Genomic DNA, 27477 nt, shown 5'->3' on the forward strand with positions numbered 1-27477 from the left:
GAAATAATATAGTTCATAAGGACTGGACGCGCAACCAGGTAACAGCTGGGTAGAAGGAATTCCATTTAAGTCACCGTTCCTTCCCTCATACTAGGGCAGCATCCCTCCTGTTTGTCACCTGAATCCGTGTAGGCATTCGCTGAGCAAGCCCCACAAGAAATAAGACAGCAGCCCACATCTTTGGAGCATTTACTATTTTAGGCACTGTTCTAAGCGTTCTGTGTACACGCCTTCCTTTAACCCTTAACGAGAACCCATGAGGCAGGTCCGTTCCTAGATCACTTACAAATGAGATGGAACATCAAGACATTTACTAACTTGGGGTGCCCAGGTGACTCAGCTAGCTGAGCACTCGACTCTTGATTTCAGTTCAGGTCATGATCTTGGGGTCGTGGCATAGGGCCCCGCCCCTAGCTCTATGTTCAGCATGAGTCTGCTTGCGGTTCTCTCTCTCCCTCTCCCCCCTTCCCGCACTCATGCGGGCTCTCTCTCTCTCTCTCTCTCTCTCAATTAAGGAAGTAAAATCCTCGGGCTACTGGGTGGCTCAGTCGTCGAGTGTCTGCCTTCGGCACAGGTCATGATACCAGGGTCCTGAGATCGAGCCCCACATCAGGTACCCTGCTCAGCGGGAAGCCTGCTTCTCCCTCTCCCAGTCCCCCTGCTTCTGTTCCCTCTCTCTCACTATGTCTCTCTTTGTCAAATAAATAAATAAGGGGCGCCTGGGTGGCTCAGTGGGTTAAGCCGCTGCCTTCGGCTCAGGTCATGATCTCGGAGTCCTGGGATCGAGCCCCAAGTCAGGCTCTCTGCTCAGCAGGGAGCCTGCTTCCTCCTGTCTCTCTGCCTGCCTCTCTGCCTGCTTGTGATCTCTCTCTGTCAAATAAATAAATAAAATCTTTAAAAAAAATAATAATAATAAATAAATAAATAAATAAATACACAAAATCTTTTTTAAAGAAGACAGTAAGGGGCGCCTGGGTGGCTCAGTGGGTTAAAGCCTCTGCCTTCGGCTCAGGTCATGATCTCAGGTCCTGGGATCGAGCCCCAAGTCAGGCTCTCTGCTCAGCAGGGAGCCTGCTTCCTCTTCTCTCTCTCTCTACCTACTTGTGATCTCTAATAAATAAATAAAATCTTTAAAGAAAAAAAAAAAGACGACGACAACGATATTAAGTATCTTGCCTGAAGCCGCGTGCGCTGTGAGTGGCAGAGCTGGGGTATGAGACCAGCATCCTCATTCTTCACCACTATCTCTGCAGTGAGTGTTAACCAGGACGACCTTATATTAGGAGTGAGCGTGCTCTGGGGAGAGGAAATTATTGCTGCCTTATACCCTGCGCTAATATTTGAGTGCTACACAATGGGAAGGTGTAGTCTGTACAGATAATCTTCCGATTAAAATTACATTCTTGCGGGGCGCCTGGGTGGCTCACTGGGTTAAAGCCTCTGCCTTCGGCTCAGGTCGTGATCCCGGGAAGTTTTGCTGTGATGATCCAGGGGCCACGTGACCAGACTGCTGAGGGATTACTGGCCACCTCTGCCCACTGCTAGGAATGACCTCCATCTGCCCTGGAGGGACCCCTTCTCTCCTTTCCTGATTCCTAACAGCAAGAATCCCCCTGGGTTACCTTGTTAAAATTTTAAATACACTCAAATGGAGCAAAATCCCATAGAGCTCCCTCTCGAGCAGGGGCGCTGGCCAGCTGGAACCCAACAGATGTGGCCCCCACGGAAGCCCCATGTCCCAGGGGCCCCCTCCCCATCTCCCACCCCAGGCTGACCTGTGCTCTTGTCCAGGAAGTCCATGGACTCCTCACTGGCACTGAAGTGGCTCGAGGTGGCCTTCTTCTCAGCGTCCGGCTCCACATCAGAGCCCGTGTGCACAGAAGAGTTTGTACTCATGGGGGAGCGGGGCATATCCGACAGGGAGATCCTGCGGCCCGCACCCCCACTCAGCATGGGCTTGCTCATCAGGATCTTGGGGGACGCCGTCATGTCGAAGTTGAGCTTGACCTTCTCCTGCTTGTCGATCTTGGCAGCTCCGGCACTGGGGTTGCTGGGGTCGAGGAGCATTTGGTACTGGCTATTGGGGGTGTAGGGCGTCCTGAAGGGAGAGTAGTTAAAGACCCCGAACTTCCTGCGGATGTTCTCCACATACACCTCCATCTCTTGCATTGCACTGTTGAAGATGCTTTTCGTCTTTTTCACAGAAAAAGGAATTTCTTTAGACATGAGGTAGCAATTATTTATTGGAACCCAGGCCCTAGGAGTGTAGAAAAGAAAGGAGAGTTGAAGTCAACTTTGGTCTTTTCAGAGATTTCCTCTTTTCTTTTTCTTTTTTTCTAAATGCACTGTATTGGGGTATGTGTAAGTGCTGGGCACGGGTTACATTGTCGATCTCTACAGCCTATTAGTCGTAACTGAAATTTTATGCCTGATGATTAGTAAACCCCCTTTTCCCGACCCCCACCCCTGGCAAACTACCATTCCATCCTTGGATTCTGTGAATTTGACATATTTTAGGAGATAACTTCCTATAAGTGGAATTCACGCAGTATTTATCTTCCTGTGACTGGCTTATCGCACTTAACACAATATCCTCCAGGTTCAGCTATGCTGTCCCATCTTTTTTTAAGGCTGAATAGGAACGAAACCCTGATAGGTACATGCCATGACTTCTTTATCTGTTCATCTGTCAATGGACATTTAGGTTGTTTCCAGAGCTATTTTCTCCTTAATGCAAACCAAATTAGCCTGGTATGTTGGCCAAGGTTCTTTTTCTTTCTTTCTTTTTGGGTATTTTGTTTTTGTTTTTGCCAAGATTCTTAAATATGTATATTCTTTAAAAAGGACTTGGTTGGGGCGCCTGGGTGGCTCAGTGGGTTACAGCCTCTACCTTCAGCTCAGGTCATGATCCCTGGGTCCTGGGATCGAGCCCCGCATCAGGCTCTCTGCTCAGCAGGGAGCCTGTTTCCCCCTCTCTCTCCGCCTGCCTCTCTGCCTGCTTGTGATCTCTCTCTGTCAAATAAATAAATAAAATCTTTAAAAATGACTTGGTTTCAATGGTGAATGTTCTGTCATAAGAACAGAATACCAATACCAAACTTGGTGAAAACATTTAAAGATTCCCAGCTGTAGTCATTTTCATCCATTAAAAAATTAATAAATCCCTTTGGCTTTGGGGGAGTAGAAAGTAAGAAAAAGTCACTGCAGGCACCTGGGGGGCTCAGTTGGTTACGTGCCTGCCTCTTGGTTTTGGCTCAGGTCATGGTCTCAGCGTTGTGAGATCATGCCCTGAGTCAGGCCCCGTACTGGGCGTGGAGACTGCATTAAGATTCTCTTCCTCTCCCTCTGCCGTTCCCTACCCTGCCATGCGTACTCTCTCTCAAAAAAAAAAAAAAAAAAAAGGAAGAAGAATTAAAAGAAATGTTTTGGGGCACCTAAGTGGCACAATCCATTGAGCACCTCTCACTCTTGGTTTTGGCTCAGGTCATGATCTCAGAGTCGTGAGAATGAGCCCCATGTTGGGCTCCACACTCAGTGCAGAATCTGCTTGGATTCTCTCTCCCACTCCCTACACCGCATGATCTCTAAGTGTATCTTTTAAAAAAAAGAAAGGAAACAGGCCCTGCATCCAGGACCGCACCTCCTAACACGGAATCAGTCCCAAAGGGCACTGCTCTTTCCTATCTCTGGTAAGGGATTCTGGGGTTCTATGTGGCACCAGAAGGAAATGCTAGAAAACCATAAACCTGAAAGGAGGCCCCTGGCTTCAAACGGCAGGTATCTCATGTGGAAAATAACAAAAAAAAAAAAAAAAAAAACACCCTCCACCTCCCATTCCCAGCTGGTTTTCTCTTCCTGCCTCCAGCCCCCACCACCACCCAGGACACTCTGCAGCACCTTCACGAGAAAAGCTGCTTTTCTGGAATTAGTGGCCGAGCCGCCGCAGGCAGGACGCGGCAGTGTAACCTACCACTGCTCTGGGCAGATAGGGAGCCTGAACGTGAACAGGACAGACCGTGTGACATTGGATTCCCCAGCCTCGAACCCAAACCCGTGTATGTAGCTGGGAATCTGGTGCAAATGAGCTTGTTCCGAGGAGGCCTTTTGGATTTCGCAGACCATAAACTCAAGCCGGACACAAAGCAGTGGGGAGTGAAACAGATAGTGGGGGGACGGACCAGTGTAACACACAGTCTATGCGAGCACCTCACGGGTGGCTGTGTAGGGATTTCGACCCCTCGCTGCGGAGCCTCCCAGCTTTTTTTTTAAGATTTTATTTATTTATTTGACAGACGAGCAGGCAGAGAGGCAGGCAGAGAGAGAGGAGGAAGCAGGCTCTCCGCTGAGCAGAGAGCCCGATTCAGGGCTCAATCCCAGGACCCTGAGATCATGAACTGAGCCAAAGGCAGAGGGTTTAACCCACAGGCGCCCCGCCTCCCAGCATTTTAAAGAGAAGCAACAAATACGGATCACTTCTATTATATTCTACCCAAGTCTTAGCAGCTGCCATCTCATTCCTATTTTGAAGAGAAAGCAGCCCAGGAAAAATCAAGCATGTGGTTGCAGTGGAAATCAGAGCACAGGCTGGGGAGGTTTGCCACTCCCGATGATAACTAGATCGTGACACAAACTAAAACCGAACACCCCAAAAATATCTAACTGCTCTCTCAGCGTGCTGGAAATTACCAGTTTCTCCTCCACCCCAGCTCGCTGCCGTCATCCCGCAGAGACCTGAGGACGCACATCTGCAGCCAGAAAGAGCGAGGCAGACAGAGCGGGAGCCAGATGCCCTCTGGGTGAGACAGTGTGGCTGTTCCAACTGGGTGAGCAGGAGTCTGGACTAGACAGGACGGCTCTGAGCAGCAGCCGGGATCCCCCAGCTGCCCCCTGGACAAACGACGCCCCTTCCCTGAGCCGGCCTAGGCTCGGTCGTCGGTAGGAGGGAGGATGATCCCCTACGTGGAGTGGGGTCTCAGGGAGCAAATGAAATGCACCTCAGCCAATCCCCAGAGCCCCAGGAGCCCACCAGGCAGCCCACCAAGCAGCTGGCCACTGCAACTGTGCTCCCCCACACCTCCGCCTGGGGCGGGGTTCTCCACTGCCTTCCACAGGGGTCTCTGCCAAGTGATTTCAGGAAAGCATTCCCTTTCCTTAGAGCAGGCCCAGGACAGAGTTAAAGGGAACTTAGATTTGCTTAACAAAAATAAAGCCTCTGGGGGCAATGTCAGGAGAGGCCCCAGAGTCGCACAGCTGAGCTACTCCCTACTCGGGGCCTCCAGTTTTCTTCTCAGTAAAATGAGAATAAAGCGGCTTCTGCAAAAAAAGCACTTAGAACAATGCCCTGCTGCAGAGAAGGCACTCGCTTCCTGCCAGCTCCCTCTTCTGCGGCTCCGCAGGCGTTTGATAAAACATTTCCTGGATTGCTATATGGGGGGGAGAGAGAGAGAGAGAGAGAGAGAGAGAGAGTGTGTGTGTGTGTGTGTGTGTGTGTGTGTGTCTGTCTGTCTACAAAATCAAACCCCCAAAGAGCAAAAATTTTTGAAGGACAAAAAGCACACGATGAGATTCTCCAGAACATGCCTTGATCTGTGTGAGCACCTCCCCAGGCTTGCTCTAGTATTTAATAATTAGACGACGAACGCGTGGCAGGCTGCGCCATCTCTCGTTCCGCCTGCCTCGCCAATGTGGTGTACACGTGTCCAGGCTTACGTTCTGCTCCACAACCCCAAACGTGCTCCCTGACAAAGGGACGGCATCTCCCATCTCCTTAGCCTCCACGCTGTGCTGCTGGGTCTGACCAGCTCTGCTTTAAGAACATCTCCTGGGAGGAAGGACTTTGGGAGCCTCATTCCCAGAACTCCAAGGTTCTGTTACTCCAGTACCTACTGCCCACTGCCGTAAAGTGTCCTTAACCTCTTCCAGGGGCTCCCCTCCCCCAAAAGGAGCCAATAGAGTTCAAAGTTCAGCACATTCCAAGGGAGCATAAGATACCGAGAGGGTTAGGCAAACCTCAGGGACATCAGACTTGGGTTGCTGTCTTTTTTCACAAACATAAGGTGGTGGGGGGGACGTCTAGCTTCCATGACAGCTCCTACCCAGTACCAACCTACACCAGCAAGTTCAAGGGAAATGCCTCTGGACGAGGGCTAGCAGAGCTCCTGTCCCCTAAGCCACCTTCAATAGCTGTCTGACAGACAGGACGAAGAGGTCTATGCAGAATGGGCTAAGCTGACAGCAGAATCAAAGATGCTAAGAGTCTAAGAATATTTGGTGCATGGGGGCAAGCACTGATTTCCCCCACCCACTTATATCCTAAATATATCCACACTGGGTCATATTAGCGAACGAGAATAATCCCGAATCATCAAGATGGTTAACACTTGCCATGCTATAATGAAGCAGCAGGAAGACACGCAACTTGATACTAATTTCTCTTGCTCTTCAAAAAAAAGGCAGACTCTGACCACAGCTTGTGTGATCAGGCCCTGCGTCTTCCCCCATCCATCTCTGACCAGCCTCTCCTCCCTCCCTCTGTCCTACGCTCTTGATTTTCCCAAGCACAGCAGGCTGGCTCTGCCTATCCTTCCACCCAGACCCTCACTAAGCCCTGGCCATTACCTCCTGATCTGAGATCATCTTGCCTGTGTGATTACTTGTGTATTATCTATCTTCCCTACTAGGATGCCATCTTCAGACAGTTGGGTACAGTGCCTGCCCACTCACTCCCACATCCCCAGCGTCCAGCCCATGGCCTGGCCCACAGCAGACACCGAAAGACTTCCAGTAAAGTTGTCAAAAATGAGACAAAGCAAAATACTTCCTATCGAACCCAGGACCATCTCGGCGAATTCCCATCTTGCCTCCAGACAATGGGTTTCTACCAAAACTCACTCTTTCGTTTTGTATTTGCAAGACAACAAGCAAAACTAAACAGAGTAACAGCTCAGATTCCAGTGTTTGAAATTATACACTGTATTTTCTGTATATTCTGTGGGTATATATAATTTTTAGGGTATGTATTTTAAGTATTCTCCCCAACACACTCAAAACACTTTTCAAACTGCTTGGTAGGGCTTCAAAAGGTTTTTGCCTCGTTTAATCACAACACAGCTTGCCAAAAAAAAAACAGAGATATTAACCACGGTTCATCTGGGTCTACCTGTTGTTCTCAAGCACGCAGGAGTGGGATCTGCTAGGAGCTAGGACAATTCACTTCCCTGTGAGCAAAGGAAAGGGGAGGGTAGACAGGCTGGCAGGGAGGGCTCCCACCTGTGAAAACAGCCACCTCTTGCAATTTCCTATCTTAGCTTCAGAGAAAAGGCAACAGGAGGGAACCACCCAGCACAATGATAAAGAGATTCATTTACTGGCAATCTGGGGAAATACTTCTGATCTCTGAAAGCATTATTTTAAAAAAGCAATTTGCACGGCGGTTTAATTGACTCTAGAAAATCCAAAAAAGAACAGCAGCACTTAAAATAGCCATGGTGCCATTTTCATCAACAAAACTACAAAAGCAAGATTCTCTTAAACATACCTGAAAACACAGAAGCCCACACGTTATCAGGCTTAACCCAGCACAGGACTGTACTTTTAACCATAAGATCACTGGTTGACATCATAACAATAAACAACATAGTAAAACCTGGACCCCTCGCATCCATGACAGTATCAAAGGTTCGGTTCAAGTTACACTTCTGCCGACGGTTTGCACTCCCACCTGTCATGTTGTCCAAAGAAACGAGCATCAACCTGCCCATCTTTATCCCTCAGAGCTTTTGCAGGCCAGAATGGAAACCCCTTCAGTTTTGCCCAGACCAAAGGATGTGGATTGCTCTAGAAAAAGAAAAAAATCCAGAGTTTGTATGTATTTGACAGCAGGACACACATATAAAGCTTGACGCAAGAGGATACAGCAAGGCCACCAACTGAACGAGTCAAGTTCCAGGCAGGGTCTCCCAGGTAGGGTTCCCTAGGAAGGCGTGAGGCCAGGAAGCCCCAGGCAAAGCTGGTTCTGGGGGCAAATGACAAACAGAAGGACGAAGCACAGAGGAGATCAGGCTTGGACCTTGACTCTAATGCTGTTACCTGGGTGGCCATGAGCAAGAGTGACTACCTTCTCCTGCAACAGGGGACAGCAATGCCAGCACCTTCTGTTAGGTTGGGGGATTAAATGCGCATTATATGTGGCAGGTAACAAGGGGCAAAATTAGCTACCCTTGTCCTTCATCGAGGCTGCCCAGAGCATTAACTACGCAGCTGTTTATTTCCAAAGGCAAGAAGAGCCATAAACCATGTTCTACTTTTCCACTTTACTTGCCTAATCTTGCCCCCCAGTAACCTCCACCCCTACCTCCTCCCACCCTCCCACCAGCCCACCCCAAGAACACACTTCTCTCTGCGGAACACCAGTCTGGAAAATACAGATCCATGAGGAAAACTGGGTGATGTTTCTCTCCCCGCTCCCAGCCCAAACCACCAAGTTGGAGAGACCATGCGAGTCAATGCAGAGAGGTATTTCCAAACTTCCCAACACAGACCAGAAAGAACACACTCGCCAAACTCTCCTCTGCTATCTGCATTACCATGGGGGCGCCCCCTCCCTGATGAGCTCCTCCTTGCTCTCTAGCCTAGAGTCGGCCAGGGGTTAATAAACCCAGGAAATCACAACACTCCCTTCGGCACGTGAATTTTCAGCCCCAGAGGTTTATTCTATCTAGATTACTTTCATTCTGCCGTAACTTTATCACTAAAAAAAAAATCATTTAAAAAAACTTCACCAGAAGTTTCACCAAATAAACCGCCTGGACAAAGTGGCCTTGGGTAGCCATGTAAGGCCTGGGGCTCAGAAAATGAAGTAAGAAAAAGAAGTGCAACTTACACAAGGCTCACAAAACCAGTTGTCTCGTTTTTGGCAAGCAGCTAGGTAACACTCTGGACATACTTCAATTTCATTCATCTGTAAAGGAAAAATATGTTAGCATGTGTCATCCCAGGGGCCTCACATCTGGAGGCCGTCAAGGAATGCATGCTGGTGTCAGCAGTTAAGGTTAAGGTCAGCTAAACCAGGTCCCACAGTGGGGAACACCTTCGACAGGAGTGCAACCACCTCCCACCAACCCCCATGCTTCACCTAGCCCACGCCGCCAACACTACCACCTCCTCTCTCTCCGGACCACGTCCGAATCAGCTTCTACTTTTGTGCCCACTGCAGTCCCCAGCCTAAATGTCAGTAGTACAAGGCTGAGAAACTAACATGGAAATCTGAACTCCTGATGAGCTTGGTCAATGCCAAGTGTGACCAGGCCTTGGCCCTCCTGAGCTCCCCCAACCACCTCCAGCCACGGCTCTGGCCACTGCTCACTGTGCTTGATTCCCACACATCTCCAACTGCACCATCCAGGGCAGGTGGTGAATACCATACTGCCCTTTTTATCGCCACTTATGACAATATGAAATTCTGTAGTTTGGGGACCGTCCTTCTCCCTCTTGAAAAAGTACATTCCCCTAGGAGCGCCTGGGGGCTAGGTCAGTCATTGAGCATTTGCCTACGGCTCAGGTCATGATCCCAGGGTCCTGGGATCCAGCCCTACATCGGGCTCCCTGCTAGGCAGGAAGCCTGCTTCTCCCTCTCCCAACCCCCCACCTGTGTTACCTCTCTCGCTGTCTCCCTTTCAAATAAATAATAAAAACTTTAAAAGAAAAAAAAAGGTACATTCCCCTAAAACAGATAGCTAAGTCTGACTTAGAACCAAGGACCCCAGGAGCCCCTTTCTGGGATCGCAATTCAAACTCTACCATTTCCCAGCTCTGTTGTTTTAAGAACAGCTGTTTATCTTGTCGGAGCCTCCATCTCCTTCCCATTTCCTCATGGACAGAATGGGGATGTGAGGAATCGCTACCAAACAGATTCTAACAATTACAGGACATAAATGTAAAGCACTTCAAGTGACACAGTCATCAGCACATCAGTCAACACTGATCAGAGATCTGTCGGGATCACCGAAGGGTTCTACAGGTGCCAATGCACAAATTCCTCACACCCCCACTTTGAAGGCAAGACTGCTGTTACCCCCACATGACAGGTGGAGAAAAGTAAGCCCCAGAAAGTCAGGACCCCTGCCCAAGGTCTCACTGCAGCAAAGTGGCAAAGCCCAAGTGGAGGTGGTTCACCACTGCTCTACGTGTTGCTAACGTCGTCCCATCATCAGACTTGTTTTCCTCTTTATCCCTACATCACAGAAGTGCCAGACGTACAGCAGGTGCTCAACGAATTATAACTGTAATGTTGTAACTATAACTGACTAACTTAAAGGTGAGTAAATGAGTGCATAAAAGAACAAAAGAATATATGAATGAATGAATGACGGCATATAATTCTTCCTCTACTCACTCTACTTGTGCGCTATTCCAAAGGTACTGGGTGAATCAGGTCGAGGACAGCCCTGGCTTTGGAGCCCACATAGTGGCAATGTATTGCCAACAGGTAGATTCAAAAATGCCAGATAAAGAGTATCTGGGTTCAGTAAATTTGACCTCAGGGCAACCCACTGATTAAAAGCCTAGGCTTGGGGCACCTGGGTGGCTCAGTGTGTTAAAGCCTCTGCCTTCGGCTCAGGTCACGGTCCCAGGACCCTGGCATGGAGCCCTGCATTGGGCTCTCTGCTCAGCAGGGAGGCTGCTTCCTCTCTCTCTCTCTCTGCCTGCCTCTTGGCCTCTTGTGATCTGACTGTCAAATAAATAAATAAAATCTTCTTTAAAAAATTGGACGGTGAGAAACACATACCTCATGCTCACAGATTTTGATGACTACTTTTGCTATCTGTGTCAATTTGTGATTTCCTAAGGGGATAAGAAAATATGATTAATTCAAATGGAAACAAGAGTATTAACACCCAACCATAGGATTACACTTCCACTAACAAACCACCTTTCAACTTGCTTTCCCCAAGGATTAAGCTTCGAAGGCTAAAAACCAGAAGATTCTGGGTCCTGATATTGGTTCAAATTATGTGACTTCTCCCCTAAACACTGACCTATCTTAGGGGCCTCCAAGTCATCTATGAAACCGGGCTCACAGGTTAATATTTGGAAAATGCTTTCACATTTCAAAGGACCCAATTAGTGGAAAGGAGCCTCATTCACCCATTGTTCCAGACTCCATCCCATGAAGGGTAACAGGAGAAGGAAAATAATTGAGTAGCTCTGCTGTGCTGCGTGCTTCGAAATACATGTTCTTATTAACTCGTCAAGAACCCATGCTAAGAAGCAGGTTAAGAATGTTCCCATTTGGGACGCCTGGGTGGCTCAGTTGGTTGGACGACTGCCTTCGGCTCAGGTCATGATCCCGGAGTCCGGGATCGAGTCCCGCATCGGGCTCCCAGCTCCATGGGGAGTCTGCTTCTCCCTCTGACCTTCTCCTCACTCATGCTCTCTCTCACTGTCTCTCTCTCTCTCGAATAAATAAATAAAATCTTTAAAAAAAAATTAAAAAAAAAAAAAAAAAAAAAAAGAATGTTCCCATTTCATTAATGATTAAGCCAAAGCTCAAGTGTCGATGCTTACCCAAGACTACTTAGCTAATGAGTTGAAAATCTGGCCCCAGAGCTAACTCAGGATAGCCAAGACAAGGAAGATAAGACAGCCAAAACGCCGTGCTTTCCACACATTGTTAATTTCTTGGCAAAAAAATTTTACACACAAACATACACACACCCATCCCTAGATTTCCGGCTTGATTTGAAAACTCAGAAGATCTATAATTCTGTATCCAAAAACCACTGGGGTGTCCAGGGGTGAGCCCTTCAGACCAGGTAGGAGTCCATGCCCCTAGTTCTTCAGTCTCTACTGCTCCCCTCCGCCAATGGCCATCCTGGCTCATGCTGCTGTTTTTCTGCCACCTAATCTTATTCACTTGTTTATGTGACCTTACCAGCCTTTTTATATATTTAATACTGCTTACATGAATTCTAAACCATGTGCCTCTTTTTCCCCTCCCCACACCGCAAGCCCCACTACTGAGCTAATAATACAGACCCTGTGCTTTGAGCAGATTTCCCTTACACATCAGAAACCTCTTCCCTTACACATCAGAAAACAATCAACACTAGGACCATACAGGAAGAAGAAAGGGCTGTGCTCTTCAAGATCTTATAACCAAAAAACTTAACATCCTGGTAAGGAACTCAAACAAATTAAATTACCACCATCTAGGAAGTGTGATAAATGCTATCATGGGCAAGTACAGGTACTGTGAGATCTCCTAACAAGAGCACCGAGTATGGTCTCAGTCCATAAGGGATGGCTCCTCAGAGGACTGACAGGCTGACACTGAAGGATAAGAAAAAGTCATCAAGGGAGAGCGTTCTAACAGGGAATAAGAGGAACAGAATGGAAAAGGACACTGAACGAGCTACCTGACCAGAAGATACACAGAGAGGACTATGGGAGAAGGTAGGGCAATATAAAAGGTGCCTTGAGAAAAGATTTTAACAGGAATCCTCATCCATTCTGTCCAGAAGGCTCAACCCACAAAAACACAACTGACGCAACTTTATCCAGAATACAAAGAACTTCTAAAATGCAGTAATAAGAACACAAAAGATTTGAATACTTATTTTACCAAAAGAGATATACAAATGATTCATAAGCACATGAAAAGATACACAATACCATGAATCCTAAGGGACAGGCAAATGAACACCACGTGACCTAACAGCTCACGCTTCCAAGGATGGCTAAAATAAACAGACAACAGCAAGTGCAGACAAGGATGTAGAGCAACTAAGACTCTCCTATGCATGGCCAGAAGAGTATAAAATGGTACAACCACTCTGCGCCAAGTTTGCCAAAATATCTTGTAAATTTAAATAGAAACCTATTCAATAAGCCAGCACTGCCATTCCTAAGGATTTACCCATCAGAAATGAAAATGTATGTCCACACAAAGACTTGCACAAGAATGTTCACAGTGGCTTTATTCCCAACAGCCCAAAGCTGGAAAATAACCCCAATGCTCCTTCAAAATCCACAAACGGAATAGCTAAATAAATTGTATGTTGATAGAGTAAAAAACCACTCACAGTAATAAAAAAAAATAAAACAATGGATACACACAACAACATGCATGAATCCCCAAAAAAAAATTACATGGCATGCAATTAGCCCAAAGAATGCACTACAACTCCATTTATATGAAATTCTAGAGGATGTAAAACTACTTATAGGGACATAAAAAACCAAGGAGGGTGAGTTTACTGGTAAAGAACAAGTGGGACTATAATAGAGTGATGGAAATATTCTAGATTTTATCTGAGGCTGTAGTTATATTTGAGGTAGTTACACGTCTGTCAAATTCAGAGAATGTTCTCTCCAAATCTATGCATTTTATTCTAGGTAATTATTCCTCCATTAAAACAAAGATTCTAAAAAAGTCAGCAATTATCCTATAGCCACAAGCCACTATGGAAACCAGCTCATCCCTTAAAATGCACAGAGTCACCATACCCTATTCGCACATATTAGTGATCTATATGCAAATATTCTCAGCTTTTGGCCCTGGCGCATGAAAAAAAGGACACGATTTTTTTAGGAAGGGTGGGAGACCGAGCAACACACACGGCATGAACACTGTCTTTCTTAGCAGCGACCTAAGCCACCCACCTCCATTGTAAATGATGCAGTTGTGCAAAATCCATTTCGCATCAGCCAGGAAAGCCTCTGTGCATCCATACATTTTCTTTTTAGCGTTCTGGGGAGAGAAGCCAAGGAGCATAACAACCCTTCAGTCTGTACAAGCCGCAGCCACTTAACAACTGCGTCCCCACATCATTTTCTTAGCAGTCATTTGCCAAATTAATTAATGCTTTTACCCATTTCCCAAGATGCTATATTTGAGATCTAGAACTCCATAAAAATGAAGTCACTGAATTCATCGCTAACCTGAATTGTTTCCTCTTACAGCAGCTGTCATGTATCAAGCAACCCCTTTCAAGAAACCGGGATATTTTAATAACTGACATGGTTTTTATTCATTGTAACAGCCTCACAGAAGCCTTGTGACTAAGAACGCAATGACACACTTACTATCATCACCACGTTACAGACAAGCATATTGAAGTGTGGGAATGCCAAGGAACTTGTGCAAAGTTCCAACGCTATTAATTTGTGAAGCTAGGATTCCAACCCTTCCTTTTTTGAATGCCTTCTTTTCTTGAAAACCATGAGGGTGTGTGCAATTTTTCAAAGCAGGTTTCATTCAGCATTTGGGGGCCAGCAAAAAAGACAATATAAGGTGTTCTCCTCATCCGTGCTTTTCATTACCCGTGTGTTTCATGGCAAAAATTTGAAAATTAGCACCAGGGTGATATGCACAATCTAATGTGTTCCAAGTGTAATTTTCAGGATGGAATTGTAGCCTGAACTTTTAAAAGCACCTTCAGGCATTAAAGACATATCCATAACAGTAGAGTAAGTTCTAGGAAGCCACATCTTTATCAGCAAACTGAAGGTTTCCCAAACACTTAATTTTCTCTTTTCTCCTTCCTGCTGCCCTCATTAGCACCTCTGAGAGAAAGAAAAGAGGAGGTAAAGCTCAAATCAATCAAATCACTGATTCATAGAAGTGTGACTTTTTCAGGTCAATTTTCAGACAACCAGCAGCAGAAGTAATATTTGGAGCTAATCAGTGGAATTCAACACTCCATTACAATCCTTGGAAGAATGTTACAGAAGTTAAGGGATCAAGAGTTCTTCCATCCAAATCAAAAGGGTACGGAGGAAAGGCAGAGAAACCATCTAACTTGAGACTGGGCCCAAGAAGTAAGGGAGGGTCTTTAGTCATCTCGGTAACTGTGGCTACAATGGTGAGGTTCTCTGATGGAGGCCAACCTTTTCCAATGTACAAAGGTCCATAGGATGGAAGATGTATTCCGCATAGTCAGGATGCTGTTCCAAGGGAACAGGCTTCTGGAATGCATCTGTCTATAAAAGAAAAGATGGACACACACACACACACACACACACACACACACACAAACCCATCATTACTGTAGAAAACAAAGCATTAATAGTAACAAAGTACTTCCAAAATGGAGACAACTTTTCAGACAATACAATTCTAGTGGTTTCCACAAAGAAGGACTTTGGGGAGTACTAAGCTGGTTCAGCTTCTAGTTCTGCCTGGTTATCAATAATCATGGGGGGGGGTCCTACTTTGTTATTTGTATCATTTTCAAAATATCTCCAAGTAACAGTTCCAGTTCTGTTCTATGAAGATCAACAAGAACAACACACCATCAGCTACTTAGACCTGAACTCTGAATAAGGCTTATCCATATCCTGCAAACACCCATAACCAAAACAAATGGACAGTAAAACGTGGCCATACCCAAAGATAACACACTTAATGAAGTTCCCCCTAAGTGCCAACAGATATTTTACACTTGGGGGGAAAATTCAGACAAGTGAGATTTTTGCTCCTCCTTCGAGAAGCCAATTACCTTCAACACAGAGACCATGTCAAAATTTTTCACTTTGCACCATGCTTGCATGAATCAGCTCAAAGTGCAAGGCCCGGTTTGTTGATGGATGGTTTTTACTCATCAGTATTTTAAAATCTGCAAGATTTGTAGTTGGGGCACCTGGCTGGCTCATTAGGTAGAGCATGCGACTCTCAATCTCACACTGGGTGTAGAGATTACTTAAGAATGAATCTCAAAATCAATCAATAAATCAATCACTATCTAAAATATTTAATTAAACACCAAATGAGGGCACCTGGGTGACTCAGTGGGTTAAGGCCTCTGCCTTCGGCTCAGGTCATGATCTCAGGGTCCTGGGATCAAGCCCCACATCGGGCTCTCTGCTCGGCGGGGAGCCTGCTTCCCTTCCCCTCTCTCTGCCTGCCTCTCTGCCTACTTGTGATCTCTGTCTGTCAAATAAATGAATAAAATCTTTATTAAAATAAAAAAAAAAACCACCAAATGACAGCCAAGCAAGACATCTGAAAGGGCTACCACTTGTTGTCACTGGAGCCCTCTTGTACACAGAAGGACAGTGTGTGGCCACTGCAAGTTACAAAAATGCTTCGATATCATTGGCAACTTTCTGGCCCGATTGATTTTCTATCAAACAATTTATGTGAGAAATTAAGGCCTTCTTCAATTTTTCTCTTTGTTTTTTAAGTCTACAGTGTTGACAACCCTACATGAATCTGGTTTTTTTTTGTGCAACAGTCTCAGCAGAAATAATTTAGCCTATGGAAAAGCAGTAAGTAATTCCTTGTCACTCAATATGGAAAAAAAAAAAACTGCAGTTAAAAAAAAAAAGTTGTTTTTCTTTCCAAACTCAGGCTATCCATGCTTCTGCTTCCATTGACGGAGATTTTGTTACAGAGACAAATAGATTCCTGATTTAGCAACACCCAATTGGCATGCTCTGAATTTTTTTCATGATATCAAATTTCAGAATATAATCTCTAACAAAAGCTTGTGGTTTTTGTTTTTTGGTTTTGTATTTTTTAAGAAATTAAGCCAGTGTCTACTCGATACCCTGGAGGTTCTACAGGGCTGCATATTTCCTTGACATAGAAAGCAGACTCTGGAGAGTTTAACAAAGGGTCACCACTAGCTCATATGGTACCTCTGTGCGAATTGGAAAGGGAAAACCCTACCCTTAAAGTTTCTCTAGACTGGTCTGCACAAAGAATGTCATTACATGTTGATTATATGGCCACACCATATTCTTTTTAAGAATGAGGCATTTTACGGTCACCCTCCTAGAAAAGGTCACCAAAAAAACCTAAAACCACCATGACTGTGATGTGCCCGGGACTCTGGGGCGGGTAACCACTAGGAACCAGGGCGTGCAAGCTAAACGTGGCAGCCTTACTTTCGCATCTGGATTTCCTTTAAGAGGCGAAGGCTGTCCATCAAATCCTATTTCAAAAATTGAAGGAATGAACCGAATCTCACCCTTTATGGGTGTCTCACTGGTTGAACTGCACTTGGAGGTTCCATCACCACACTTTGATTACCAACAAAACGGGCTATACTCCACGGTCTCATTGAAATGGAATTTACTAACTCCCAAGGGAAGCAGCACAGGAGATCCTTAAAATTCTGGGTATGAGGTTTCACTTCACAACCAATCAGAATTTTAAATCCCCACCAACTTTCTACTGCATGTCATTCCCCAATTAAACTCGTTGGGAACATACAGTGCTCGGTACAGAGAATTAACTGAACGTAATTGTACTTTATATTTAATTTTTAGGTATTTGAGCCGGGCACATAAAAAGACCCAAAGAGTGTGCACAGGTGTCTGGAAAGCAAAGACTACTCAGAACAAGAATGTTAACAGAGAAGAACAAAAGTCACTATTTTCCATTTACACTTATACCAAGAGGAACTTTCTTCTTACCCCTGGCTGTTTCATTTTCTGAATGGCAAACTTGAGCAGGTAGGATAACTGTTCGATGGTGAGCATGGTCATGGCTTTACTCTGAGTCTCGATGCATTCTGCTACTGTAATCTTCTACAAGTCAAAATCACACAAATTTCAGTTAGAAAAAAGTTACTATCCCTGTACAAAGTTCCCTTTCCTCCTACTTTTCAAACCAGCTCATAATAAAAAGTCTTTCCCATCCAAACGAGACTAGTTGTTTCGCTTGGGAGAGACTCCAATCCAACTGGCCATACTTTGGGTAAGTGAATAAAAATGAAGAGACACAGTAATTCACGGATGATGACCTTATTTGGAAATGTTTTTTGCTCACAAAGATGACATAACCTGAGAAAGAAGGAGGTGAGCAGGGACCTGAAAAATCATCATGATTACAGCTGTGGGTTTCAAGAATGGGATGTGAAAGGAAAGACCACTAATGGTTTTAGGGTGATCTCTGCACACAATGAATCAGTCGCTTCACTTGATGCTCTCAGCATTCTGGGCTACCTTTCAGGAAACTGACAGGGCATTAACTCAGTGACATCACTGATGGAAAAGGACAGTCTTCCCCACAGAAAGAATCCAAGGGATGGTAGAGAACTAAATATAAATGTGACTTCATTCTGTCACCACGGATGTGAACCCACTCAGGACATTCTGGCATACGACCCAAGATGCAGTCTGTCTGTCTGTCTCCATGGGAAATGTCATTCTGAAAGGGAAATTCCCATCAAAGAAGAGGCCCAGAGAAATGTCTGAAACCAGACTCTGCTATGTCAATCTGCTACCATATCCCAGAGCTTCAGACTCCTTATGTAGCAACACCAAAATAGCAAAGCCTGATGATGTCAGGAAACACTCTTTAACCATCTGTGTAGGGAGAGCTGAGAGAAGTTTTCTCCAATTAATCTTGATTTAGTTTCCATCCTTCATAGCTCTGGATCCTCCAAAAAGAACTTTCAGACGTGTCTGGTTGGTTGTCGAGGAAAAGGGCAACACGGGAGTTGCTCAGAGGCTGAAAACAGTACATGACACACGTCCCTAACTGCTTAGCTACCCGAGCCTGAGACAGCTAGCCAGGTGCCTGCACTGCCAATGCAACCTTGGAAGACATTTGGGGCCTTAAACCTTAGACACGGAACACCTGTTTGTCTGAACTGCTGTTCGCTTCTAGGTAGCAATCCATGGCAACCACTTTCACCTCTGCTCCATCCCTGATCCCTTCCCTCCCGGCCAGCAGTGCCCGGTTCCCATGAAATAGACTGAAATTGCCAGACAGGCATTTTCAAGATTTTTTTGCATGAAGACAGGTCCAGTGCTGAACAATGAGGCCAAGGGCAGAATCAGCCGAAGGCTGTAGGGCAAGGTCCTTCTGCTTGATAATAAAGGGTTGTAAAGAGAAACACTCCTCCTCACAGAGGGATTTTGGTCTAGGCACAAGTGATAAAAACCCCAGCAGCCACCTTATGGCCAAAGGGTGTGGGAGGGGACACACATTGCCTCCACGGTGAAACAGAAAGGGTCGGGCTGTGCACAAACTCTGGCCTGGCCCTGCCTCTGGGTTCTTTCTACACAGGAGAATAAATCCCTACTGTTCCAGCCACAACCCTCAAGAGCTGTACTTGCAGCAACAAAAGCCACTGTCGTTTCTGCAAAATTACTCAGCAAGTGGGAAAGGTGGGTCAAGACAAAAGGAAACCGAGGAAGGTTCCATGGACCACACTAACTGTAGCAGAATCAGGTGAAACTCTGCAACCAGAGGGCATCGCTGAGCAAAGGGGCACCTATGCATCTCTCCATCGAGTATCCCAGAGCACTGGCGGCCATCTTCCTCAATTTTAGGAGCAGAACACCATTAAAATGTCATCATATCGATGTGATGTCTCATCTCTTTTCACACAGTTCGTATTTTTCTCCTTTCCCAACACAAAAGCCGCACCACAGACACCATCCTATAGCCTGCTTCTTTTCCTCACGAAAGACATCGGGGAGAATGTTCCATTTCGCACACATCTCCTTGTGTGAGATCAAGTTCTAACAGACCTTCGAATCCAAGTGACATTCCCCATTAAATGACTGAGCAGATGACATCATTTGCAGCATCTCGCAAAAGCGTCGTCACTGGAAGTCGCCAAGAATGGAAGATGCCTCAGAATTGTGGAAACGGGAATAATTGTTTTAATAAAGGAAAACGGTTAGGCTTTCCTACAAAAGACACACGCTCTTCACCAAGCTGGCGCGGTTCTGCTCAGGCTGTGCCTGCTGCCTCCTGGCTGGAAGGTGGCAGAGCGTACTTCTCAAGTCTTCCCGAGGCCATCCTGGTCCTCTTCACCTGACACGGAAACACCCTCCCCCCGCCTTACTCCCAATTCCTCCTCTCCAATTCATTTTATTTTGTTTTGGTCCTCTTCTCCTGAATAGCAGGTCACGCGTACCCCTTTCTATTCACGGCCGGGTCCCTAGCACCTCCCGGGCACTCGAGAAAACAGTTGTAGCATGAACGGAAGCATCAGAGGACGGCCACACGAAGCAACCAACCCAAGCTGGTCTTCTCAGCCCAGCTCCCGCCGATGATTCCATGTTGCAAGCAGGAGACAACATCCAAGAAGAGGAAACCCAGCATGCGATCGTTTCAGAATACGTGAACGGTTAACAGCCTTAAGCGGACTTCGGAGATGTTCGTTACAGCAGCATCAGAGAAGGCTGCAGATCCCAGAGTGATCCAAAGACCCAGGAAGAAAGAAAACCAACACTCAGTCCAACAGCCTTCGAGAGAGCAGCAACGCTCAGGCCCCCGCCAAAGCTGGTCCCAAAAGGGGGTGACCAGGATAGAGCAAGTGGAGGGCAAGAAATGCCTTTTTTCCCCCCCGAATCTGGATTATTCGAAAAATTTTAAATGAAAGGAAGAAAGAGAAAGGAAAGGAAACGAGGCAGATAATGCATTCATTCGTCAGGAACTAACCTCACATTCAGGACAAAACCAGTCCCCCTCTGGTTCCGATGTCAGTCTCAGACACTTAGCGTGATAAACCCGGGGACAGAGCTCACAGCAAAGGACTTGGCCTTCCCGGTGACAAACCCAGCAGTAGAAATCATTCCGTCCATCCTGCGGTACAACATCAACAGGGTCTGTGGTGAGTGGCTGCTTCATATAGTAAAACGGACCATGTCTTAGTTCTGACTGAAATGTAGGCAAGAAAGACAGGTTTGGTTTCAAAACAAATGTGCATTCTCAAAAGGAATTTGAACAAATACATCAATAACAACAAAAGAACATCACAACATTCCACACATCCCTTAACAAGCTAGCTCAGGTTACTCTACTAAATACACAGTCTACAGGTCATTACATACTACGCATTTTTATTTCCTCTCCCTCTCTTCTATTTTCAGAAGCCATGGATTGAAAAGCTGGTGTCTAAGAGTTCAGAGGCTGCACCAGCAGAATAATACAATGGCTACAACCCAGGCATACCCAGGTTCAAATTTTAGCTCTACCAGCTGCATGACCCTGGGCAAATCTCTACCTCTCAGCTTCAACTTTCTCATCTGTAAAATGGGGATGATAATACCTAACACCGTGGTATTTGGGTTGGGAGTCAATGGGATGATAGAACATATGCATTGAACACAGTGCTGTCATTACTGATCGACCAACAAATGAAGCCAAAACAAAGCCAACTAAACTATGGGAATTCACCCCAGGATTATTTCAACAGGCTCTTGGAGAATAGGTCAATTGGATTTGAGTCACCTCCCCCCCAAAAAAGGCATTTTTTTTTTTTACTCTACGCCCAACGCATAAAGTATCTGAGCCAACCAGAGGCTTCCTGAAGCCATAATCTTCAACAAGATAGGTCCTCATATTTGCAGAGGTGCTACATCTCCTATTCAGAATCACCAATAGCAGAAAGATGACACAAGTGGCCAATTCATGGGAAGCAAAACCCCTTCCTGCTCCAGAATATCAAGAAAAATGTTTCCCTAACGATGCATTATAGAATCCAGCAAACCCACATTCCGAACGCCTAAGATCACTCAAAAGAAAATCATCAGGAAAATATCTAATGGAAATCAGTAACAAATAGAAGATTTAAGAAGTACTCTAAAAAAATTCTGGGGCTGCCTGGGTGGCTCAGTTGGTTAAGCATCTGCCTTCTGCTCAGGCCATAATCCCAGGGTTCTGGTTCTCTGCTCAGCAGGGAGTCTGCTTCTCCCTCTGCCTCTCCCCCTGGCTTGTGCTCTATCTCGCTCACTCTCTCTCTCAAATAAAATCTAAAAAAGGAAAGGAAAGGGGGGAGGGAAAGGAAAGAAAGTATTAATTCTGAGGCTGAGGGAGGGCACCTGGGTAGCTCAGTCGGTTAAGGATCCCACTCTTCATTTCAGCTCAGGTCATGATCCCAGCATCATGGGATCAAGCCCAGCACTGGGCTCCACACTCGGCGTGGAGTCTGCTTGAGATTCTCTCTCCTACTCCTTCTGCCCCTCCATCTCTCTCAAATATATAAAATAAATAATTTAAAAAAAAAAAAAAAAGAAAAGAAAAGAGGGATGCCTGGGTGGCTCAGTCAGGTAAGCTGCTGCCTTCAGCTCAGGTCATGATCCCAGGGTCCCGGGATCGAGTTCTGTATCAGTCTCCTTGTCCAGCAGGGAGCCTGCTTCTCTCTCTGCCTCTGCGTGCCACTCTGCCTGCTTGTGCTCTCTCTCTGACAAATAAATAAAATCTTTAAAAAAAAAAAAAATCTTTAAAAAAATAAAAGAAATTCTAGAAGCAAGTGAGTGGCTTGGCCAGTTAAGCTTACAATTCTTGATCTCAGCTCAGGTCTTTATCTCTGGGTTTTGAGTTCAAGCCCCACACTAGGCTCTTGACTTGGCCTGGAGCCTACTTAAAAAAGAAAGAAAGAAAGAAAGAAATTCTGGTGGTAAGCATCAAAATGACCCAGTAACTGGCTGTGCAACTTTAAGAAAGTTACTCAACCCTCTTTGAGCTTGATTCCATGGATAATGGCTCAGCCACAACCACAGGACATATCTTTTGACAGTAAGCTTTTCTTCCTGTCCTGTCCTTCAGCAAAACATTACCGTTTCCTCCACAAAAGATCTCATATGTTGGTTACAGCTGCCTAATTTTTGTTGACACTATGAATGGGATCTTTCTCTATTCCATTTTCTAAGTAGTCATTGTTGGTACCTAGAAATGTGGTTAGACTTTTTAAGCCTGACCTCCAGTATATACAGCTCTAACATTTTATTGATTAAAAAGATCTGCTCTAAACAACATCGGTTTCGTCTGTTCCTCTCTAGTATTTTTACACTCCTTTTCTTTTCCCTTTTATTTTAATGGGGCCCTTATTTTATCCTGGGGCACCCCCACCCCCAGGATAATGGGAAAGAATGGTCAAGATTACAAGCAGTCATGTCTTCTTCCTGGTTTTTATTATGAGGTTTTAAGGTTCTCGAAATGCCTGCTATTTCTACACTCCTTTTTATCAAGCCTCCCAGATGCTTCCTTAGCAGATCCTTGTTAATCCATCCTTCGAAGCCTCCCTACTCTCATTTCTACTAGGAAAACAACAAAGACTTTTTTTTTTTTTTTTTAAGATTTTATTTATTTGTCAGAGAGCGTAAGCAGGGAATGAGGCAGGCAGGGGGAGGGGGAGAGGCAGGCTCTCCACTGAGCGGGGAGCCTGATGTGGGGCTGGATCCTGGGATCATGACCTGAGCTGAAGGCAGACACTTAACCGACTGAGCCACCCAGCTGTGCCAACAACTAAGACTTTTAAGGGCAACTGCATAATTCCTGAGCTCAGTTATTTCCCTGGTTCAGTTCAGATACAGGCTCGATACTTGGGTTTCTAGAGAGTAACACCATTACAATTTTCTCCCCAAGTGTTCAACATACTCTCATACATTCTCTTCATTTTATCCTCACAACTGAGAGGTACTCAGGATAGACACTACTAGTCTCACTTGACAGATGACAACACTAGGTTATGACAACCCAACTTTTCCTCGCCCTGATGCCCTATGTAAGACAATATGGGGTGAGGGGAGAGACCCTAATGATAAAGTGATCCTCTCAGAGAACATTCTCTGTAGGTCAAAATAACTTCTCTTTCATGCAAAGAGCTGTGAAGGGGGGTGGGGGAATCTGAAAATTAGGAAAACAACTAGAAACACCACAGAAGGGGACATGAAAGGAGAACATGGCAGGGGGCGGGGAAGGGGCTCTGACCCTCACACTACTGTTGTTCAGGGCAGAAAATTCTTTGAGGGACGGAGCCATCTTGCACACTACAGGATGTGTGGCAGCATCTGTGGCTAGATGCTGGGAGCGTCCCTCCATCTACAAAACTATGATGATCAAAAACGTCTCTGGGGCGCATGGGTGGCTTAGTGGGTTAAGTCGCCACCTTCAGCTTGGGTCGTGATCTCAGGGTCCTGGGATTGAGCCCCGCGTCGGGCTCTCTGCTCAGCAGGGAGCCTGCTTCCCCTTCTCTCTCTGCCTTCCTCTCTGCCTACTTGTGATCTCTCTCTGTATCAAAGAAATAAATAAGGGACGCCTGGGTGGCTCAGTTGGTTGGACGACTGCCTTTGGCTCAGATCATGATCCTGGAGTCCCGGGATCGAGTCCCGCATCGGGCTCCCAGCTCCATGGGGAGTCTGCTTCTCTCTCTGACCTTCTCCTCGCTCATGCTCTCGCTCACTGTCTCTCTCTCTCAAATAAATAAATAAAATCTTAAAAAAAAAAGAAAGAAAGAAAGAAAATCTTTAAAGATTTTATTTGTTTATTTGACAGACAGAGATCACAAGTAGGCAGAGAGGCGGGGGGAAGCAGGCTCCCTGCTGAGCAGAGAGCCCGATGCGGGACTGGATCCCAGGACCCTGAGATCATGACCTGAGCCGAAGGCAGCGGCTTAACCCACTGAGCCACCCAGGCGCCCCAAAAGAAAATCTTTAAAACAAAACAAACAAACCAAAAAAAAAAAAAAAAAAAGTCTTCAGATATTGCCAAATGTCCCTGAGCAAAACTGCCCTTGGTTGAGAACCACCAATGTTCAGGGTCCCCTCTCTGCCTAGGAAATTCTTGGTGCATTTGGGGCAGGAGAAAAGGGTGAATGGGGGCTTTAAGGAGGGGAGCAGGGAGACGACAAGGAGGAGGACAAGAAAGAAGAGGGAGGAGAGGTGTGGAAGGAAGAGGAGGAGATCCTCACATGGAAAGATAAGCCTCATATGTCAAGCAAGCAGGATCTATTTCTAACCTGAGTGAGGTCTTCCAGAATGCTTTTGTGGCTTTTGCAACAACGCAGTAAGCCATAGTTCAGTGCCTGACTTCCTTTCAGCAAGTTAATAATAGGACAGGAAGAGCCGATCTAAACGAAACTGGAAGAATCAAACAGGCCAGCTAATCTCCCTAACTGGCAACCCAGGTACCTCCTACCCAACAGAAGCCATCCTGCTGCTTCTGCAGTTAAGCCCCACCCCCCACCCCACACCTGGCTGGGAGTGGGTATTCCGGGGCGGGGGGGAGTCCTGAGGGGTGCGTGCCAGGCTGCCCCAAACCCTCTTCAGGATATTCCCTCTTTCTTGAAGCAACATTGCTGCGGCTCAGAACCAGCCGCCTGGTAACCTCCGCATCCATCAGAGATCTGCCTCATCGGCTGCTTGCGTTTCCTGCTCCATAAAAATAGTCTGATAACAAATACGGAACATTTAAAGAAGGAAAAACCTGGGGAGCCTGGGTGGCTTAGTGGGTTAAAGCCTCTGCCTTCGGCTCAGGTCATGATCTCAGGGTCCTGGGATCGATTCCTGTGAGGAGCTCCCTGCCCAGCAGGGAGTTTGCTTCTCCCTCTCTGGGCCTAGGTTCTCTCTTTGTGTGATTCCTAAATAACTAAGTAAATAAAACCTTTATAAACAAAAGATGGCAAATAGCTGAAAGGCTTTGCAGGTCATGTGGTCTCTATTACAAGGACTCAAGTCGGCCACAGTAGCAAAAGAGCAACCACAGACAATATGTAAATGAAAGAATGTGGCTGTGTGCCAATAAAACTTTATTTTCAAAACCAGGCTCTGGGCGGCATCTGGCTCACAGGCTGTAGTCAGCTGACACCTGGTCTGCGTAAAGCAGAGAACTGGTCCTCTGGCCCGGGTGTGAGCACAGGGTGCATGTGGGACACTCGGGGGGACCACAAACTCAAATTCTTACATGGACCACAAAGGTAACACACATGAAATGAAAACGGTCCTCATTCCAGCATTTGTTCTTCTCCACTTAAAGCACCAACGCTGCAAAATATGTCTCTGCTCTAAGAAAAACTGCCCAGCCCTGGAGTGTGAGCAGTGTCGCTGGCATTTAGCCGGGACGCTGGCGAGACAACAGGGAGTGGCAGAACTCGGGCCCATCTTAAGGGGCAGCTCCCGCTCAGCTCCAGTGATGGAGACAGCGAGGCGAACACACACTCCCAGGGCTGCCAGAGCTCAGGAAGAAGCCAGCAAACCTGGACCCCCCTCCGTGGTCCCCACTGTTAATACACTACCCCAGCCCAACAAGGAACTTCTGTGAGTATTTTTAAGTTTTTAAGACAATGCACGGGCCTGACAAGTAAGACCTAGCTCACCCACTTATCTAGCTCATCCTATACTCAAAGGCAGTGAGGGGGAGCCCCATCATTCCTTTACCTTATTTGATCGAAAGTATACCAATGGCCACCCAATCTGTTAGCAGATTCTCAATCCTTTAATGATGGGGAGGAGGGCTGAAACCTTTCAGAAGGGAGTCTTCCTAGTCAAATGTCCCAAGAACCAAAAATTAGAGTGGCTATTTTTCAGTAAAGGTCCTAATGTCATTCGCAGAAAGATACTGCTTCGGACATCTACCGCAGGATATTTGGCAACCTGATCTTCCACAAAACGCCAGAAGTGTCCTTCCAGGCTTTAGGCTATCTCTCCCCTCCCCAATCCCAAGAAAAAGCACCTCCAAGTTTTCAAACCTTTCCTACAGAGTAAAACCACTAGACCAAAAGGCTATAAAAAAGTAATTGTAGGGGCTCCTGGTGGCTCAGTCGGTTAAGTGTCTGCCTTTGGCTCAGGTCATGATATCGGGGTCCTGGGACGGAGTCCCCCATCAAGGGAATCTGCTTTTCCCTCTCCCGCTGCCCCTCCCCACCCCCCACCTGCACATACATGCTCTCTCTTTCTCTCAAATATATAAATAAAATCTTTTTCAAAAAAATTAATTATAGGGCGGGCCTCTGAGTGGCTCAGTGGGTTGGGCCTCTGTCTTTGGCTCAGGTCATGATCTCAGGGTCCTGGGATCGGGCCCTGCATCAGGCTCTCCGCTCAGCAGGGAGCCTGCTTCCACCTCTCTCTCTGCCTGCCTCTCTGCCTGCCTGTGATCTCTGTCTGTCAAATAAATTAATAAAATTTTTTTAAAAAATTAATTACAGGGGCATGTGGATGGCTCCATCAGTTGGGTATCAGCCTTTGTCTTGGGTCATAATCCCAGGGTCCTGGGATTGAGCCCTGCATCGGGCTCCCTGCTTGGCGAGAAGCCTGTTCTCCTTCTCCCTGTCTGCTACTCCCCCTGGTTATTGTCGCTCTCTCTGTCCAATAAATAAATGAAATCTTTAAAATAATAATAATAATTATAAGCCTTAAATACTTTTTTCCCATAAAACAAAGTGTGTTTTAAAGTTCCTCTTACAACTCCCCTAAAAATTACTGAATTCCTAATATATGAAAAATGGGTGATATAAGGTCCAACCTTAAAAATTCAACCCCTGGGGGTGCCTGGGTGGCTCAGTGGGTTAAGCCTCTGCCTTTGGCTCAGGTCATGGTCTCAGGGTCCTGGGATCGAGCCCCGAATCGGGCTCTCTGCTCAGCAGGGAGCCTGCTTCCTCCTCTCTCTCTGCCTGCCTCTCTGCCTACTTGTGATCTCTGTCTGTCAAATAAATAAATAAAATCTTTAAAAAAAAAAATTTAATCCCTATCTCCATTTGGTAATAAAAAGTCTACCAAAGGGGCGCCTGAGTG

The 27477-nt window shown here is 46.1% G+C and overlaps 1 protein-coding gene across 23 annotated transcripts in view; it reads right to left on the bottom strand.

Moving 5' to 3' along the window:
• ZMYND8 (zinc finger MYND-type containing 8) overlaps positions 1 to 27477 on the bottom strand; it is a 143970-nt gene that overhangs the window by 58621 nt on the left and 57872 nt on the right. For 18 of the 23 annotated variants that reach the window (XM_047744028.1, XM_047744031.1, XM_047744036.1 and 15 more), the window contains 8 exons: positions 20408 to 20626; positions 17422 to 17535; positions 14890 to 14982; positions 13663 to 13750; positions 10787 to 10842; positions 8882 to 8959; positions 7721 to 7836; positions 1776 to 2257 (listed from right to left, as the gene is read on the bottom strand). In XM_047744028.1, the coding sequence (XP_047599984.1) occupies positions 1776 to 2257; positions 7721 to 7836; positions 8882 to 8959; positions 10787 to 10842; positions 13663 to 13750; positions 14890 to 14982; positions 17422 to 17535; positions 20408 to 20626 (1246 nt within the window). The remainder of the gene's footprint in view (positions 1 to 1775; positions 2258 to 7720; positions 7837 to 8881; positions 8960 to 10786; positions 10843 to 13662; positions 13751 to 14889; positions 14983 to 17421; positions 17536 to 20407; positions 20627 to 27477) is intronic. The other 5 variants (XM_047744038.1, XM_047744047.1, XM_047744050.1 and 2 more) reach the window with 1 other exon arrangement.

Source organism: Lutra lutra, chromosome 9, assembly GCF_902655055.1.
Source record: "Lutra lutra chromosome 9, mLutLut1.2, whole genome shotgun sequence".
Taxonomy (NCBI): Eukaryota; Metazoa; Chordata; class Mammalia; order Carnivora; family Mustelidae; genus Lutra; species Lutra lutra.